The 13,948-nt window shown below is 36.0% G+C and overlaps 1 protein-coding gene across 3 annotated transcripts; it reads left to right on the top strand.

Moving 5' to 3' along the window:
• Nucleotides 1–380: 380 nt before the first annotated feature.
• On the top strand, nucleotides 381–13,891 carry LOC119992320 (protein SEMI-ROLLED LEAF 2-like). 3 transcript variants are annotated; one of them, XM_038839102.1, is made up of 19 exons: nucleotides 381–789; nucleotides 897–971; nucleotides 2,471–2,586; nucleotides 3,088–3,202; nucleotides 3,347–3,475; nucleotides 5,084–5,131; nucleotides 5,771–5,949; nucleotides 6,062–6,258; nucleotides 6,394–6,686; nucleotides 7,173–7,322; nucleotides 7,422–7,844; nucleotides 7,946–8,098; nucleotides 8,462–8,537; nucleotides 10,145–10,272; nucleotides 10,551–10,751; nucleotides 10,832–10,939; nucleotides 11,045–11,170; nucleotides 12,027–12,260; nucleotides 13,375–13,891. In XM_038839102.1, exons 1-19 carry the CDS (start codon nucleotides 655–657, stop codon nucleotides 13,537–13,539), a joined length of 3,051 nt encoding a protein of 1,016 aa, XP_038695030.1. In that variant the 5' UTR covers nucleotides 381–654; the 3' UTR covers nucleotides 13,540–13,891. The 3 variants fall into 3 exon arrangements, with proteins under 3 accessions (XP_038695030.1, XP_038694982.1, XP_038695109.1); XM_038839054.1 differs by having other exon boundaries at nucleotides 7,943–8,098; XM_038839181.1 differs by lacking the exon at nucleotides 5,084–5,131 and having other exon boundaries at nucleotides 7,943–8,098.
• The last annotated feature ends 57 nt before the right edge of the window (nucleotides 13,892–13,948 follow it).

Raw genomic sequence — 13,948 nt, 5'->3', positions numbered from 1 at the left:
CATACAAGCATTTAATAATTTTTTGAGGATATAGAATTTAGAAAATTATGGTGAGAAAAAAGTGTATTAAATGAGGGTATAATAGTAAAACAATGACTTAATTTAAAGTAACTGGACTATTATTTGGGACTTCCAAAAATGGTATAATGGGTTATAAAAATTGGACAGAGGGAGTATAATTTATGTAATGTGTGCCGGACCAGTCCCTCGTTAAAACAATAATTATAAAAATATTCGTAAGAAGGAAAATGCTTTAGTGTCATGGGTCCCACCACGAGATCTAGCCGTTGAAAATTGAAAATGAAGAACAAACAAACAAATCAAATTTAGCTGTAACAGAATGCAAAGCGTATAAATAGCTCAAACTGCCCGACACATGGGGCTACTCCCGGAGAGGAGAAGGAGAGGGATAGAACCACCAAAACGCTTTCGTTTCAGTCCAATTCAAACTACAAATTCCTTCTCTCTCTCGCTTTGCCATTATTTCTTCTCCTCTGGTCTCTGTGGAGCGTCCTAGCCGAATCAATCGGAGTCCCTTCCGTTCTATTTCTGCCCCGCAGGAGATCCTCCAACAAATCGGGAGAAATAATTTTTGAGGATTCTGATGGATCATTGGTCTGGATCTTATGAATTAAATTAATACAAGAGGAGGAGATGGGTGTGATTTCACGGAGTGTGTGGCCTGTTTGTGGGAGCTTGTGTTTCTTCTGTCCTGCATTGAGTGAGAGATCGCGGCACCCAATTAAGAGATACAAGAAATTGCTTGCAGACATTTTTCCCCGATCTCCGGTTAGGGTTTTTTTCTTCGATGTTCCTCTTAAATTCTTCTTTCTTCTCTCCCCTCCCCTTCGTTTTAGTAGTTTTAGAACTAGAATTTCTGCATTTCAATTTTGCAGGACGAAGAACCCAATGAACGCAAGATCAGCAAACTATGTGAATATGCTTCCAAAAACCCTCTCCGTATTCCAAAGGTAAAGCATCAATGGTCCTGCTTTTAGAACTTTGGAACTGTGTATATCATCTAGTGCATTAAAGGGATGGAAATTTATTGGATGCTCAAAACTCTGCATATGCATGCAGGTGTTAAAGGAATTCGTTTACAATTTTATAGCTTATTAATTGTTTGAAGGAACCATTTAGAAGTTTGATTGGGGGTTAAGTTTAAGGAATTTTCATGTTGTTAAGGTGGGGAGATAACCTTTCTCTGCTAGAAATCTTCCGGCTTCCCTCTTTTCTTTAGCCAATTCTATTTCGTTGACTATGTGAGGAGTATGTTTGCTACGCTGTTGATATGGAAGACAAAACATTATTCAAGTTAAGACTAATTTTGTTTCTGAAGTGAGAAGATTATCATAGTCATGGGCATTAACTGGTTACAGTTCTCGTTCTTAATAAATGAAGTGCTGACTGACATCTGAAGGCTGTTGTAGTGGTCCTTAACTGCCTTGGGCATTTACTGGTTATAGTTTTAAGTGAGAATAATGTATCCGTTTATGCTCATGATTAGTGACTATGGTTTGCACTTGCCATCAATTTACTGCTACTTCTCCTTCTCTATGCCTAGGATTGCAATGAAGTAATGAACCAGTGGAGTCTGACTATCATCTGGAGTGATTATAGAAACTAATGTTCTAGATGGCTACAAGATCAATAATACCTTTTGGTGTGGAATGTTGTCAATAGGAAGTAATATGTCTATAAAAAGTTTGTGTCCAAGAAAAGAATTTCTAAAAGATGTCATAACATGATAATAATTAGGATTGATTATTTGATATAGTTGTAGAATATTTGATGTGATGTATAATGAGCATAAGTTGATCAAATGTTTTGAAATGGAAATTGGTAACGAGCAAGGCAACCTTGTTCTAACTTCTTTGCACAGGTATGTTTTAGGTGGGAAGAGAGAGATTTTAAACGTTAGGGAAATGATGAGGGTTGAGGTAGTGAAAATGATATGTTAGTTGTTGATAACTCATGAATGATATAACTATGCGAGAATTGCATGGAAAAAAATGAATTCTGCATTTAAGCAACTAGTTTGGTATGATGGTTTCATTGATTTAGATTGGGCTAGTTCCTTGATTGGGAATATGATCTGGGAATCAAGAAAAGCTTCTTATGTGCTCATGGAATCTGATTCTGTCGAATTTAATGATCCGGAATATGGTAAATGAATTAAGCTTGTTCCATCTAACAAAATCGTTGCTAAATGGATGAATTATTTCTTAATCTGCTTTCTGTTTGCAAAATGAGAGACAATGAGTGATAGATGCTGGTGGAATTTTGATCCTGTTCAACATCAACTTTATATGGATGATGGCTCTCTTTTTGCTTCGGTGCAATCATAGTCTTCATTATTAGAAACATATTACATGCATTTGCTGGATTTGCCGAATCAATGCCAAATATAATGCGTGATCTTTCATTTTCTTTCCTACGTGTTAATGGAACTTCATAATCTGTGAATCAGATCACAAGTTATCTTGAGCAAAGGTGTTACAAGGATTTGAGGAGCCAGCAGCTCCACTCTGTAAAAGTAGTTATGTGCATCTACAGGAAATTGTTGGTTTCTTGTAAGGAGCAACTGTGAGTTATTTCCCATCATATTATTGTGAGTATTTACGGAGTTGATTGCTTGGGGAATTTTTTATTATCTGTTTGTTGGAACTGTACGCCTTGAGAGGTTGCTTCAAACAGATTTATTGAACCTAACTTCCAATCTTGAAAATCATTGGAAAATCTAGGTTTTCAATTCAGTTACTGGCTGTCGAAATAATAGCTTCATTATTTATTTATCTAAAATTCCACCTACAGCATTTCATGTGTGATGAGCAGCTTTTTCGGAAATAAGGCATTGATGATTTTTATAATGCGTGATGACTAGTTCATACTTAGTTTACTTTCAAAACAAGTTGCTTCTCTGCTGAAGGAATTTTGTAATACTTCTTGATTGAAAGAAAGAGGACATTGACAAGAAAGTTTGACATGCTATCCTCTAAATATTATTTGGAGGCATTTTGTGAATCATGCATGGTTTCTGATTGTTAAGCGTTTATGCAAGTTCTGAATAGTATCAAAATATGGCAGGCCATTGTTTGCAAGCAGCTTACTCAGCATCATTCTCATTCTGCTAGATCAAACACGGCATGATGAAATACGCATGCTAGGCTGTCAAACTGTATTTGACTTTGTAAATAATCAGGTAAGAATTGTTGATAGTTTCTTGCCTTTTTGGTTGATTCATTTTTATTTTAAGGACTTCACTACTAGACGCAAGTGACACATAAACATTTGTATACTTGCTATAGCAGTCCCCGAGCTTATCTGATATCTTCTGATTGTGCAGAAGGATGGTACATACATGTTCAACTTAGATGGCTTGATTCCTAAACTTTGTCTTTTAGCGCAAGAGATGGGAGAGGATGAGAGAATACAGTACTTGCGTGCTGCTGGACTTCAGGCCCTTTCATCAATGGTAATCCAGCTCCATGCCAGTGTAGATATATTTTCATCCAATTACGCGGCTAATATTTGCTTAATTGTTTATGTGAATACTGACATAGGTATTTAATATACAAAATGTTCTGGGTAATTATCTTTTGGGTCGTGTCTCACACATTACACTTTGTTTATATTATTTAACATTTGGTATCTGGAAAATAACACTTCAGAAAGTTCCTTCTAAGTTATACTTTTTAGGGCAAAATGCAGAACGGCCCCCTGAGTTTGATCAACTTTGCTACTCAAGCCCTCTGGTTTTCATATTTATGGGTTCTCTATATAAAGTCAGCGGGAGAATATGAAAAAAATAAATGCGAGCAGGTTGTACGGAGGGAGTCACACAATGTGTTTCTTGTAGTTCAGAGGGCTTAAACATCAAATTTGAAAATGAAGGGGGTGATTATGAAATTCGATCAAACTCTGGGGCTTGCTGTATTTTACCCTTTTGTGCTTTTGTTGATATATAGACTTATCTGATGCCTAAATTGTAGATTCAAAATTATAATCAAGTTAGAGATAAACCATTGGTCTGAATCCGTAGTCCACTGAAATCTTGCTGTCTTTCTCTTCAATGGGGCTTTAGTTGTGAGTTTTTTTATATGAAGTTCAGTTTCCTGTACGAGACACGCTTTCTGCTTTATTCCACTGTTTTAAACCCTAAAACCATCTAGAGAACAAGGAAGTTAGACAGTTAAAAATGAGGAATGAGGAAATGCATATATATGGTTTCAATGAAGATTGAATTAGGAAATATTTTCAATTCTAACAACTTAGAAAAGCAATAAACAAAACTCGGAAAAATACTCATGAAAGCCTACTGTTCCCCCTGTTTTGTACTCAGCTCGCACTAGATAAGTCAAACTGTAAGATCACGGATGTGTGCAAAAAAGTTAAAATAAGGAATAAGTTTATTTTGTCTGGTTATATTTCTGGCCAGTTTGAATGGATGAACTTGAGATTTGACCATCTTCATGCATAATATACAATTAAGACTGGAACAGTAGAGCAGTTTCTGGTTTTGCCAGTTGAATGTGCCTGGCCAGTTTGGCTCTATTTTAAATCTTTTTATGTTCTAGATCCATCATAATCTAAAGTAGAAAGAGTATCTACACATGATTATAATTGCCTTTTGCATTTTTTTTTGGTTTGAAATGTGCCTGATGTTTTGAGAATGCTAAATATTTAACAAATAGGCCCATGTCAGGATGTATGGTCTTGTGGGATAAGTATGTAGAAATCTGCAAAAAAAAGGTTTAGGAGCTACTGCCTTGGTTTCATCATGGGACGTGCTCACACATAAAAGATAATATGCAGAGTCTTGAAGCTTTTAATCATTGAGATCAAGTTAGTTCAAAATGAACAATTTCATTCTGATTGCTGTATTATCTAGCACCTCTGAGCAGCCCACCACTAAGCCAACTCTTGCTCCTTGGTTGTTTGCTGTTAGATGCATCGTCATGACTATGATTTTCTTTTATCTCTGTTTTTTTTTTGATACTGAAGTTTCTCTTTCCCAATAAACTTGCCCTGTTCTCATCATAGACTTGAATAGCTGGACTCTGATGATTATTTTGTGTTACAGGTCTGGTTCATGGGTGAATTCTCTCATATTTCAGCAGATTTTGACAGTGTAAGAAAATTAAAGATAATTTATTCATTATTCTATTTTATATACATACACATACCCACATATAAGGTGGTTTTCGAACTCTTTTTTTGCAGTTTTTTACCATTTGTCATGTCTACTGGTAGGATACATGCTCACTTAGTGTAGAATGGAAACCAAATAACTTTTTGGAGCAAATATATAATAATTTAAAATCTAAATGGGGCTAAATAGTTACTTGTGGGACATATGAGTGGGTGGCTTGGTGGGGAAACAAAAGAAAACAAAAAAATGATGGGGCAGAAGCTACCAAAGGAATGATCAGAAAAAATTAGTGGAAACCCAGCTATATAGGGGAAAGAGTTATTATTGTCAATTGAATAACAATCTAAAGTACATATAAAGAAACTTCTTCGTGAATATTGTTTCAAAATTCTCTCCTATTCTTCTGAACTGTTATTAACTTTCCATCTGAAGAATCGTTTGAGACAATTCTTTTTCTTTTCCTTCTTATTCTTAATATTTAATATGTACCTTGAACAAGCTGTAGAAAAACAGACTACATTAGTGCCTCTACCCCCTATCCCATGCTCATGCAACACATCCACTGTAACAAAATTTAATATGTAGCATTTAATAATTTTTGTTTCTTTCACTACGTAGGTTGTATCAGTTGTGTTGGAGAATTATGGAGCTCACAAACAAGATTCAGAATCTCCTGTCCACGATAAACAAGGCTCTGAAAATGGGCGGGTTGGTGATGCTTCTCCGCCAGATGCCTTGACTAGAACTTCTTCCTGGAGCAAGATTGTTACTGTTAAAGGCGAAGTCAATGCATCTTTGTAATTCCTAGTCACAATATTCTAAAGTAGCTTTTATGCACCTCTGTGACTGTAAATTGTATCATAGCTTACTTTTTCCTCTTTCCATTGTGTGTGAAAAATATTGAAAAAGGGAAGATGCCAAGAACCCCAGATTCTGGGCAAGAGTCTGCCTACACAACATGGCCCAGTTAGCCAAAGAAGCTACCACCGTGCGGCGTGTCTTGGAGTCTTTGTTCCGTCATTTTGACAACGGGGACTTATGGTCTTCTGATTATGGTGTTGCTCTTTCAGTCTTGCAGGACATGCAGTTTATAATAGAGAAATACGGTATCCGTTTATTACTATTTTTGGAATTTATCTGCTTTGGGAGTCTTATAATTTCTTTTTGCTTACGTTATTTATTTACTTGAATCAAATGGTTTTTGATTGACTTTGATATAACTTTCAACTACTAATTTGCAGGGCAAAACACACATTTTGTATTGTCCCTCTTAATTAAGCACCTTGATCACAAGAATGTTCTTAAGAAGCCCAATATGCAGCTTGACATTGTTGATGTTGCCACCTCTCTTACTCGAGAAGCAAAGGTTCAGTCATCGATGTCTATAATTGGTGCAGTCAGTGATATGATCAGACACCTTCGGAAAAGCATACATAGCTCACTTGATGATTCAAATTTGGGAGTCCAAGTAATTGAATGGAACAGAAAATATCGAGCTGCAGTGGATGAATGCCTTGTGCAGTTAACGCAGAAGGTGACTTATTTCTCTCTCATTCATTTCAAGAAAATATAATGATTAATACTACCAGAACTTTGATTCAATACGAGCCAAAATTGTGGTATCTTCATTAGTTTGCACTTTTCATGGATTTCCGAAAAATGGGTATTGAATAATTGAATGGAAAAATATCGAGCTGCAGTTGGTGAGGGCTGTAGGTAGTTATCCATAAGTTGACTTCCACCTTTAGACAGTTCGTATTTTATTTTGTTGCTAGGATAGCCTGGGAAGTACCCCAACCCCACTTAATCGCATTCGGTGAGTGCAGTTCATGTGCATCTATACATAATTCGATATGTCTAGTGAAACCGTATCCAGAGTTTATACATTTTTGTGTTTCCAGAAAAATAAGAAATTTAGGCAAATGGATTGTGCTGTATGGTATTTTTTCTACTTGAATTTTATTGTTCCTAAAAAAATCTCTTTTTAAGTAGAGTTAATTCAAAAGACCTCCAAATACAGGTTGGAGATGTGCACCCAATACTTGATGTTATGGCTATGATGTTGGAGAATCTATCAAATATTACAGTGATGGCCAGGACCTTGATTTCTGCGGTTTACCGTACTGCTCAGATTGTGGCAGCCATGCCAAATCTGTCATATCAGAACAAGGCAAGAACGATAATCATTTTTATATGCTTTTACATAATTCTGCCCAGTTTCCACCGTTTTTTTCATTTCTTTTTTCTCCTTAAAAATCAAATTCTGTAGGCTTTCCCTGAGGCATTATTCCATCAGTTACTCCTAGCAATGGTCTATGCAGACCATGAAATCAGGGTGGGTGCACACCGTATATTCTCCGTTGTTCTTGTCCCATCATCTGTCTTCCCACGTCCTGCGGCTGCTACAGCTGTCTCAAATAAGGCTGTTCAACGGATACTTTCAAGAAATGTATCTGTATTTTCTTCTTCAGCTGCGCTCTTTGAGAAGTTGAAAAAGGAGCAAAATTCCTCGTGGGAAAATATCAGTCAAGGTGAAAAAGAAATAATTGTGGGTGATGCAGATGCCAAGGGAAATAATCCTTCTTTGCTAAACAGATTGAAGTCAACGTATAGCCGCAATTATACCGATGGAAGGCGTTCATTACCTATTGTGGCTGATGATAACAATTCAAGCAATCTTGCTAAAGAACCGGTGCGTCTGAACATTTGTCTTTGTTCAAGCGTCCTATGTTGATATTTGTGCAGAGATGTACAACCATATGACCTGATAATTTTTTTCTTTTGATTTAGCAGTCGCCAATAATAGCTCTTAAGTTGAGCAGTCGCCAGATTATCCTATTGCTTTCATCACTATGGGCACAATCAATATCTCCTTTGAATATACCCGAAAACTATGAATCAATTGCTCATACCTACAGCTTGGTGTTGTTATTGGCCCAGAGCAAGGTATGGCCATTATACGATAAAATTTCTCTGAGTTGAAATTAATGCTATTACTGAGGAAATATTTTTTTTATTCCGTTATTTGAAAACCAAACTTTGGTTAACAAACCCTTTTTTACTGCTTCAGGTATTCCTTCAATTAATTTTTTCTGTGATGACAGGCAACTTAACAAGAATGCACCACAATAAAATCCTCTTTGTTTGCAAAAGTGCACCAACAGACTTCATATGGACACCACTTGTTGTTTTTTAATATTATCTCTGAACTGTAATTCTCATATAATTTTGAGGGGTTGATGCTGCCGCTAGAAATTCACTTTTGTCTTTGTTTTTGTCTTGTATTCTCATAAGTCTTATGTCATGCAGAAATCCGGTAATGAGGCACTGATTCGAAGTTTTCAGATAGCATTTTCCTTGAGGAGCATAGCACTTGGAGAGGGAGGTAGATCTTTAAGCACAAATCATTTACAAAATATTGTTTCGTCTTTTGTTTCATAATTTCTTGAATTTTTCCAAAATCTTCAATATGCATTTTGATCTATTAGTTTCTAATCGTTTTATAATTATCCATTATCTAAAATGACGTTCTCTCCGTAAACCAATTAGCATGCTTCTTCAAGATTATCTTTTTGATTAATTGAATAATCATTGTGGTCGATAATCCTGAGCCTCCTGATAGTGTCAAGTCTCTTTTGTATGTGACATTGTGCTTCAATAAGAAGAAATGGTTAAGGAATGGTTGAGGAGGGAGAACAAGCAATGTAGTTGTCTGGTCTCTATTCCTTTGAGGTGTAACTTTGGCAGACTGTCTGAATCTTTTGTGAGTTGTTTTCTTCCCTCATCAAATCTTTCCCTGTTTAATATCCTCTCCTATTTGAAGACGTCTTTGTAATTTGGCCGTCTGAATCCCATCAATCAATCATTTGCAGTTGCTTGAATGGTTTGCCAAAAGACTTTAACCAGATCCTAACATCCTTGCAGACCTTCTATTTGTCTTTCAATGTAAAACATAAATGCTATGCAATGAAATCTTCTAGCATCAGAATCCTCACAAAGTCCTCAATCTTCAAAACATTGTGGACATTGATTTCTTGAGTTTCACAAATCATGCGATGATTGGATGGCTTAAAATAAACATATGCTTGTGTACACAAACTGACCATGTCAACTTATAATAAGAAAACAAATTCTGAATGAAGGCTGCTACTATTGTAGGTAGAAGGATAGAGATTGAAACATTTAGCCCTCGAAGTCCAGGAGAAAAAGGTCTGGGCAACAAATAGATCGCTTCTATCATTTGATGTGATACAGACGAAGAATCAATAGAGTTAATATCACTCCAATTGCCATGAAAAAGTAATTAGCATTTTTTCAGCCAAAGATATTTTAGGCCTGTAAATATTCCAATATCTATATATCCATCCTGCCAAAAAAACAAAAACTCTTGCTTAGTAATGCAAGAGAAGCCATTGATGAGATACTGAACACGGTGAATATTTTTCAAACCGAGATATCCATTCCTTGCATGGTCAACACCATTTGGGACTCAAAATTGTAAGACTTTCACTGGTTGATGAACAAGGGCTGACAAAGGATTTTATGTTAAGGTGGGCAAAGCTAAGCGGGGCTCTGGAGATTCGCAAGTACGAAAAATAACACTAAAAGTAAAAAATTTATATGATAGGATAAGTAATAATTATCACATGTCTTCTTGTTTCAACATGAGCATGACTTTTTACAAGAGGGGGTCTAAATTGAAAATTCAAAAGGGTTTTTTCTATAATTTAGTATATATTTAGGCCTATTAAAAATTTTTGAGAGGGGTTAGCTGACCCCCTCAAGTACAAGAGGCTTCACCTCTGTTGATGAATGGCTTTGTGGTGAATTAGATGCCAAGAGCTTATAATATTTATGTATTTAACATGATGTGAACAATGACTGAAATATTCTAGCGATCAAATCTCTTTCTTTCTTTCTCTAGCTCGCAAATATTTTGGTTAAAAATTTTGGATGCCAACTTTTCAGCTGATGAAGTTCTTGTGTTTGCAGGGTGTTTGCAGCCCTCACGGCGGAGATCCCTCTTTACATTGGGAACATGTATGATTATATTCTCATCAAAAGCCTACAACATTTCTTCGCTTATTCCTTCTGCTAAAGCTGCACTTACAGATAACACAGTAGGTGAAACCATTTTGTTAGACCCTATTTGATTTTACATCTGGCTCACTTTCCAAATTATGTATTGTTTTTTTGATGAACATATATTGATTTTAATGTTTATTAATTTAGCATGTGGTAGGATTCAAACCTTCAACTTATTTGAAATTCTAAGGAGTGGCTACCACTAGGCCAAGAGCTCCTTTTTCCAAATTATGTATCTTGAAAAGGGAAGTAAAATGTTTTTGAAATTAAAATCTGAGGTAAACTGATCTATACTCTTGTGACCTCGTATCAGGTTGATCCATTTCTGCAATTGGTTGATGATTGCAAACTAGAGGCTGCCAACAAAGGACCTTTCCTTTCCAAAAATGTTTACGGATCTGCAGAAGACAATGAAGAAGCTTTGAAGTCACTGTCAGCAATAGGAGGAATAGAGATTCAGTTGAAAGAATCTTTGCTAACCTTGATAGTGAAGTTTCTTGGAGCATCATCAGATGTAGCTCTCATTCACTTTCTCTCATATAAAACATATAGTTCTCGCAGTTGTGCTTACTAATATTTGAGATTTTCTCACAGCAAGAGTTATCCAGTGTAAGAGAGAAGTTGCTTAAAGACTTTACGCCAGATGAAATGTGTCCTTTGGGAGCAGAGATATTCATGGAAACACCAGAACAAATGTGCAAGGTACGATTTGAATCATATGTGAAATACCTTCTCCAACTTTTATAATTTCCTCTCTCTTTGTCTCACCCTCATTCAGGCATTGCGCATAATCTCACTAATTTTCAGGTTAATCCTCCTTTGTTTACAATGAATGATGGCTTGCCTAAACCTGTAGAGGCTCAAAAAGATCCTGAAACAGAGCATACCTCGGATGTTCCTAGCCTTCTGAGTGTTGATGAGCTTCTAAATGGAGTAAGTTGGCTTGTTACTATGTGGTTTTTTATTGATATTGTGCTGTTATTGTTGTAACATTTGGCCTTTTGAAAGTAGCAGCGAGAATAAAAATCAATGATTGAATAATTTGAATTACAAGGTTCTCAAGGAAATTAATGCACGGATCAGTCTTGTTATGTGTTAGCAGGGATCAAATAAATTACTAATTTGGATGAACTGTGGATGATATAGGCTGTAAATAAAGAGCACTAATATGCCATCAATTATATTGATAACAGTTTCATTGATAATTTTCATATTAATAATGATTTCTATGTTATATTTGTGTGTTTCATAGTGTAGTTGAGTCCTTTACTAGCATGAAGTATTGACTGTAAAATGTGAGACCTACCATTTTTTTATGAGTGAGGCCAATATGGGCAGGGGAGGGGTTTAGATTTGAACTTGGGACCTCAAAGAGGTTATGACCATGCTGTGTCACTTGGGCTACCAATTCAGTAAAAGCAGGAGAAGAATTGGGGAACCAGTTCAGATAGATGAGAATAAAATTAAAAATAAAGGATTTAAACTATCTCATGGGTTTGTAATTCAAAATGACAGAGATTGATGAGGATGTAGCCAATAAGGTTATAATTGGAAAGATAGAGTGGAAGAGTAGAACGAGGTTATTGCACAGATAAAAGGATTGGTCATATTTTGTTGCTTCATTAATAGAAGTTCTTCCTATAGTAGGTCTCAACCTACATCACCAACAAACTCCTCAGTTTATGTATAGGACCTGACCGCCTTTATTCAAAATGTTCAGATCTATATATTAACTCTTCTTTTCTAGATTTTATTGTGTTTGTTCTGATATTTGGGGTTATATAAACAGGTTCACGATACAGCACATCAAGTTGGAAGATTATCCGTCTCTGCCCTGCCACATATGCCTTACAAGGAAATGGCTGGCCATTGTGAGGCCCTTTCAATGGGAAAGCAGCAAAAGATGTCTGCTTTCATGAGTAACCAGCAGAGTCAAGAAAATGTAAATGGCAACTGGGCTCATGGTGAAAGTCAAGCACAAGATTTGCCATCTTATACCAATCTTGAGCCAGCATCGTCTAAGGTATTTGCTTCCCAACTAATTCGTCATTGCATCAAATTTAAACATCATCCTTATTTACTTTAAGCCCTTTTAAAAAATGTGTTGAAGAATAGAAAACCTTGGCTAAGTGTGACAGTTGTTTCGTTGCAATCTAAATCACAAGTACAGCAAGATGGGATAGGACTAGATACATCTGACAGCTACGTTACCATTAACTATTGGTATATCATTGCTAGTCCCTGGTAGTATAAAAAATTCCCGGTCCGCATCTTTTCTTGTCGTCACTATGGTGGCTAAATCTATAGGTCAGCTATACGACCCGTGATGATGTATGGTTCTTAGTGTTGGGCTATCAGAGATGACATATCCAAAAAAATATATATAGCAGAAATGCAAATGCTTCATTGGATGTGTGGTCACACTAGGAAAGATAAGATAAAAAAAATGAAAATATTAGATCTAAGGTAGGAGTAACACCTATTGAAGATAAGCTATGAGAAAATCGTTTAAGATGGTATGGACATGTTCAACATAGAGATAGTGATGTGGCGGTAAGGAGGAACGAGAGAATTTGTATAGGAGTGAGTAAGAGGCGACAAGGAATACCTAAAAAAGACATGACTTGAAGTAATAAGAAATGATACGAAGTTAATAGGAGTGGATGAATGCATAATCCATGATAGAAGTGAATGGAGAAATTGAATACACGTGGTTGATTCCCGTCGTTGTTTTCATAAACTCATATAGCCGACCGTAAACTTTTGGGATACTTTGATGATGATGATGACAACAACGACTATGGTGGCCAAATCACTACATTCAAAATCAGTCAACCAAACATCAAGAAACCGAGAGTTCAGACTTTGTAGTTGTAATCCTTAAAAAAGTATATAGGTAACCGTTGGCTTGGAAGTTTTGGATTCTAGTTTCAGTTTTATCAAAAACTGTTAGTTGTTGGAACATGGATATAAGACTATATCTAATATTTAAGTTGTTTCACTTTTGAAATCCATTTTTTTTTTCTAGAATTCAATTCATGTCAAAGTAATAACATGTAAATGCATGCAAGGAGGTAACAGAACTTAGCTGCTAGAGATACTGAGTAATTTAGATTGTAAATCTTTTGAAATGGCAGAGTGGAAATCCATTCCTTGACGAAAACGTGGGCCCTACATCACAAATTCCGTCGAGTAACACTGGATCAATGTTTTGTGCAACTGAGTACCAACATCAACCTCACTTCTATCAGCTTCCAGCTTCCAGTCCTTACGACAAGTTTCTAAAGGCTGCTGGCTGTTGATGACATGAAATGAAAAGATTTTGGACTGATCGGCTTTGACATTTTTGCGTTGGAAAAGCTCATGTTACTCTTTGCACCTTGGTGTTTTGAATCTTTGCAGTGGCAAGGACCCATATTTGTTGGATCAACAATTTTGTGTTTTCTCTTTTATGGAATCATTTTATAAATTATACATCAGTTTCATCTTTTGTGGTGTTTTCTATACATTTATCATTTTTTTTTCCTATAAAGGGGACGTTTTGCATGTATCTGCCCCATATATGTTGAGAACTTGAGATGTAAATGGGTATGATATGGTGAATATTATGTAGTCACTTCTTTTAGATTACGATGAATGTTACATTATAATTCTCCCAAGATTGTTACTAAAAAAGAATAATGATTCAGACCCTCAAAATATAAAGATCCT

Source organism: Tripterygium wilfordii, chromosome 1 (assembly GCF_013401445.1).
Source record: "Tripterygium wilfordii isolate XIE 37 chromosome 1, ASM1340144v1, whole genome shotgun sequence".
Classification (NCBI taxonomy): Eukaryota; Viridiplantae; Streptophyta; class Magnoliopsida; order Celastrales; family Celastraceae; genus Tripterygium; species Tripterygium wilfordii.
This window is presented reverse-complemented; position numbering and strand designations above follow the sequence as displayed.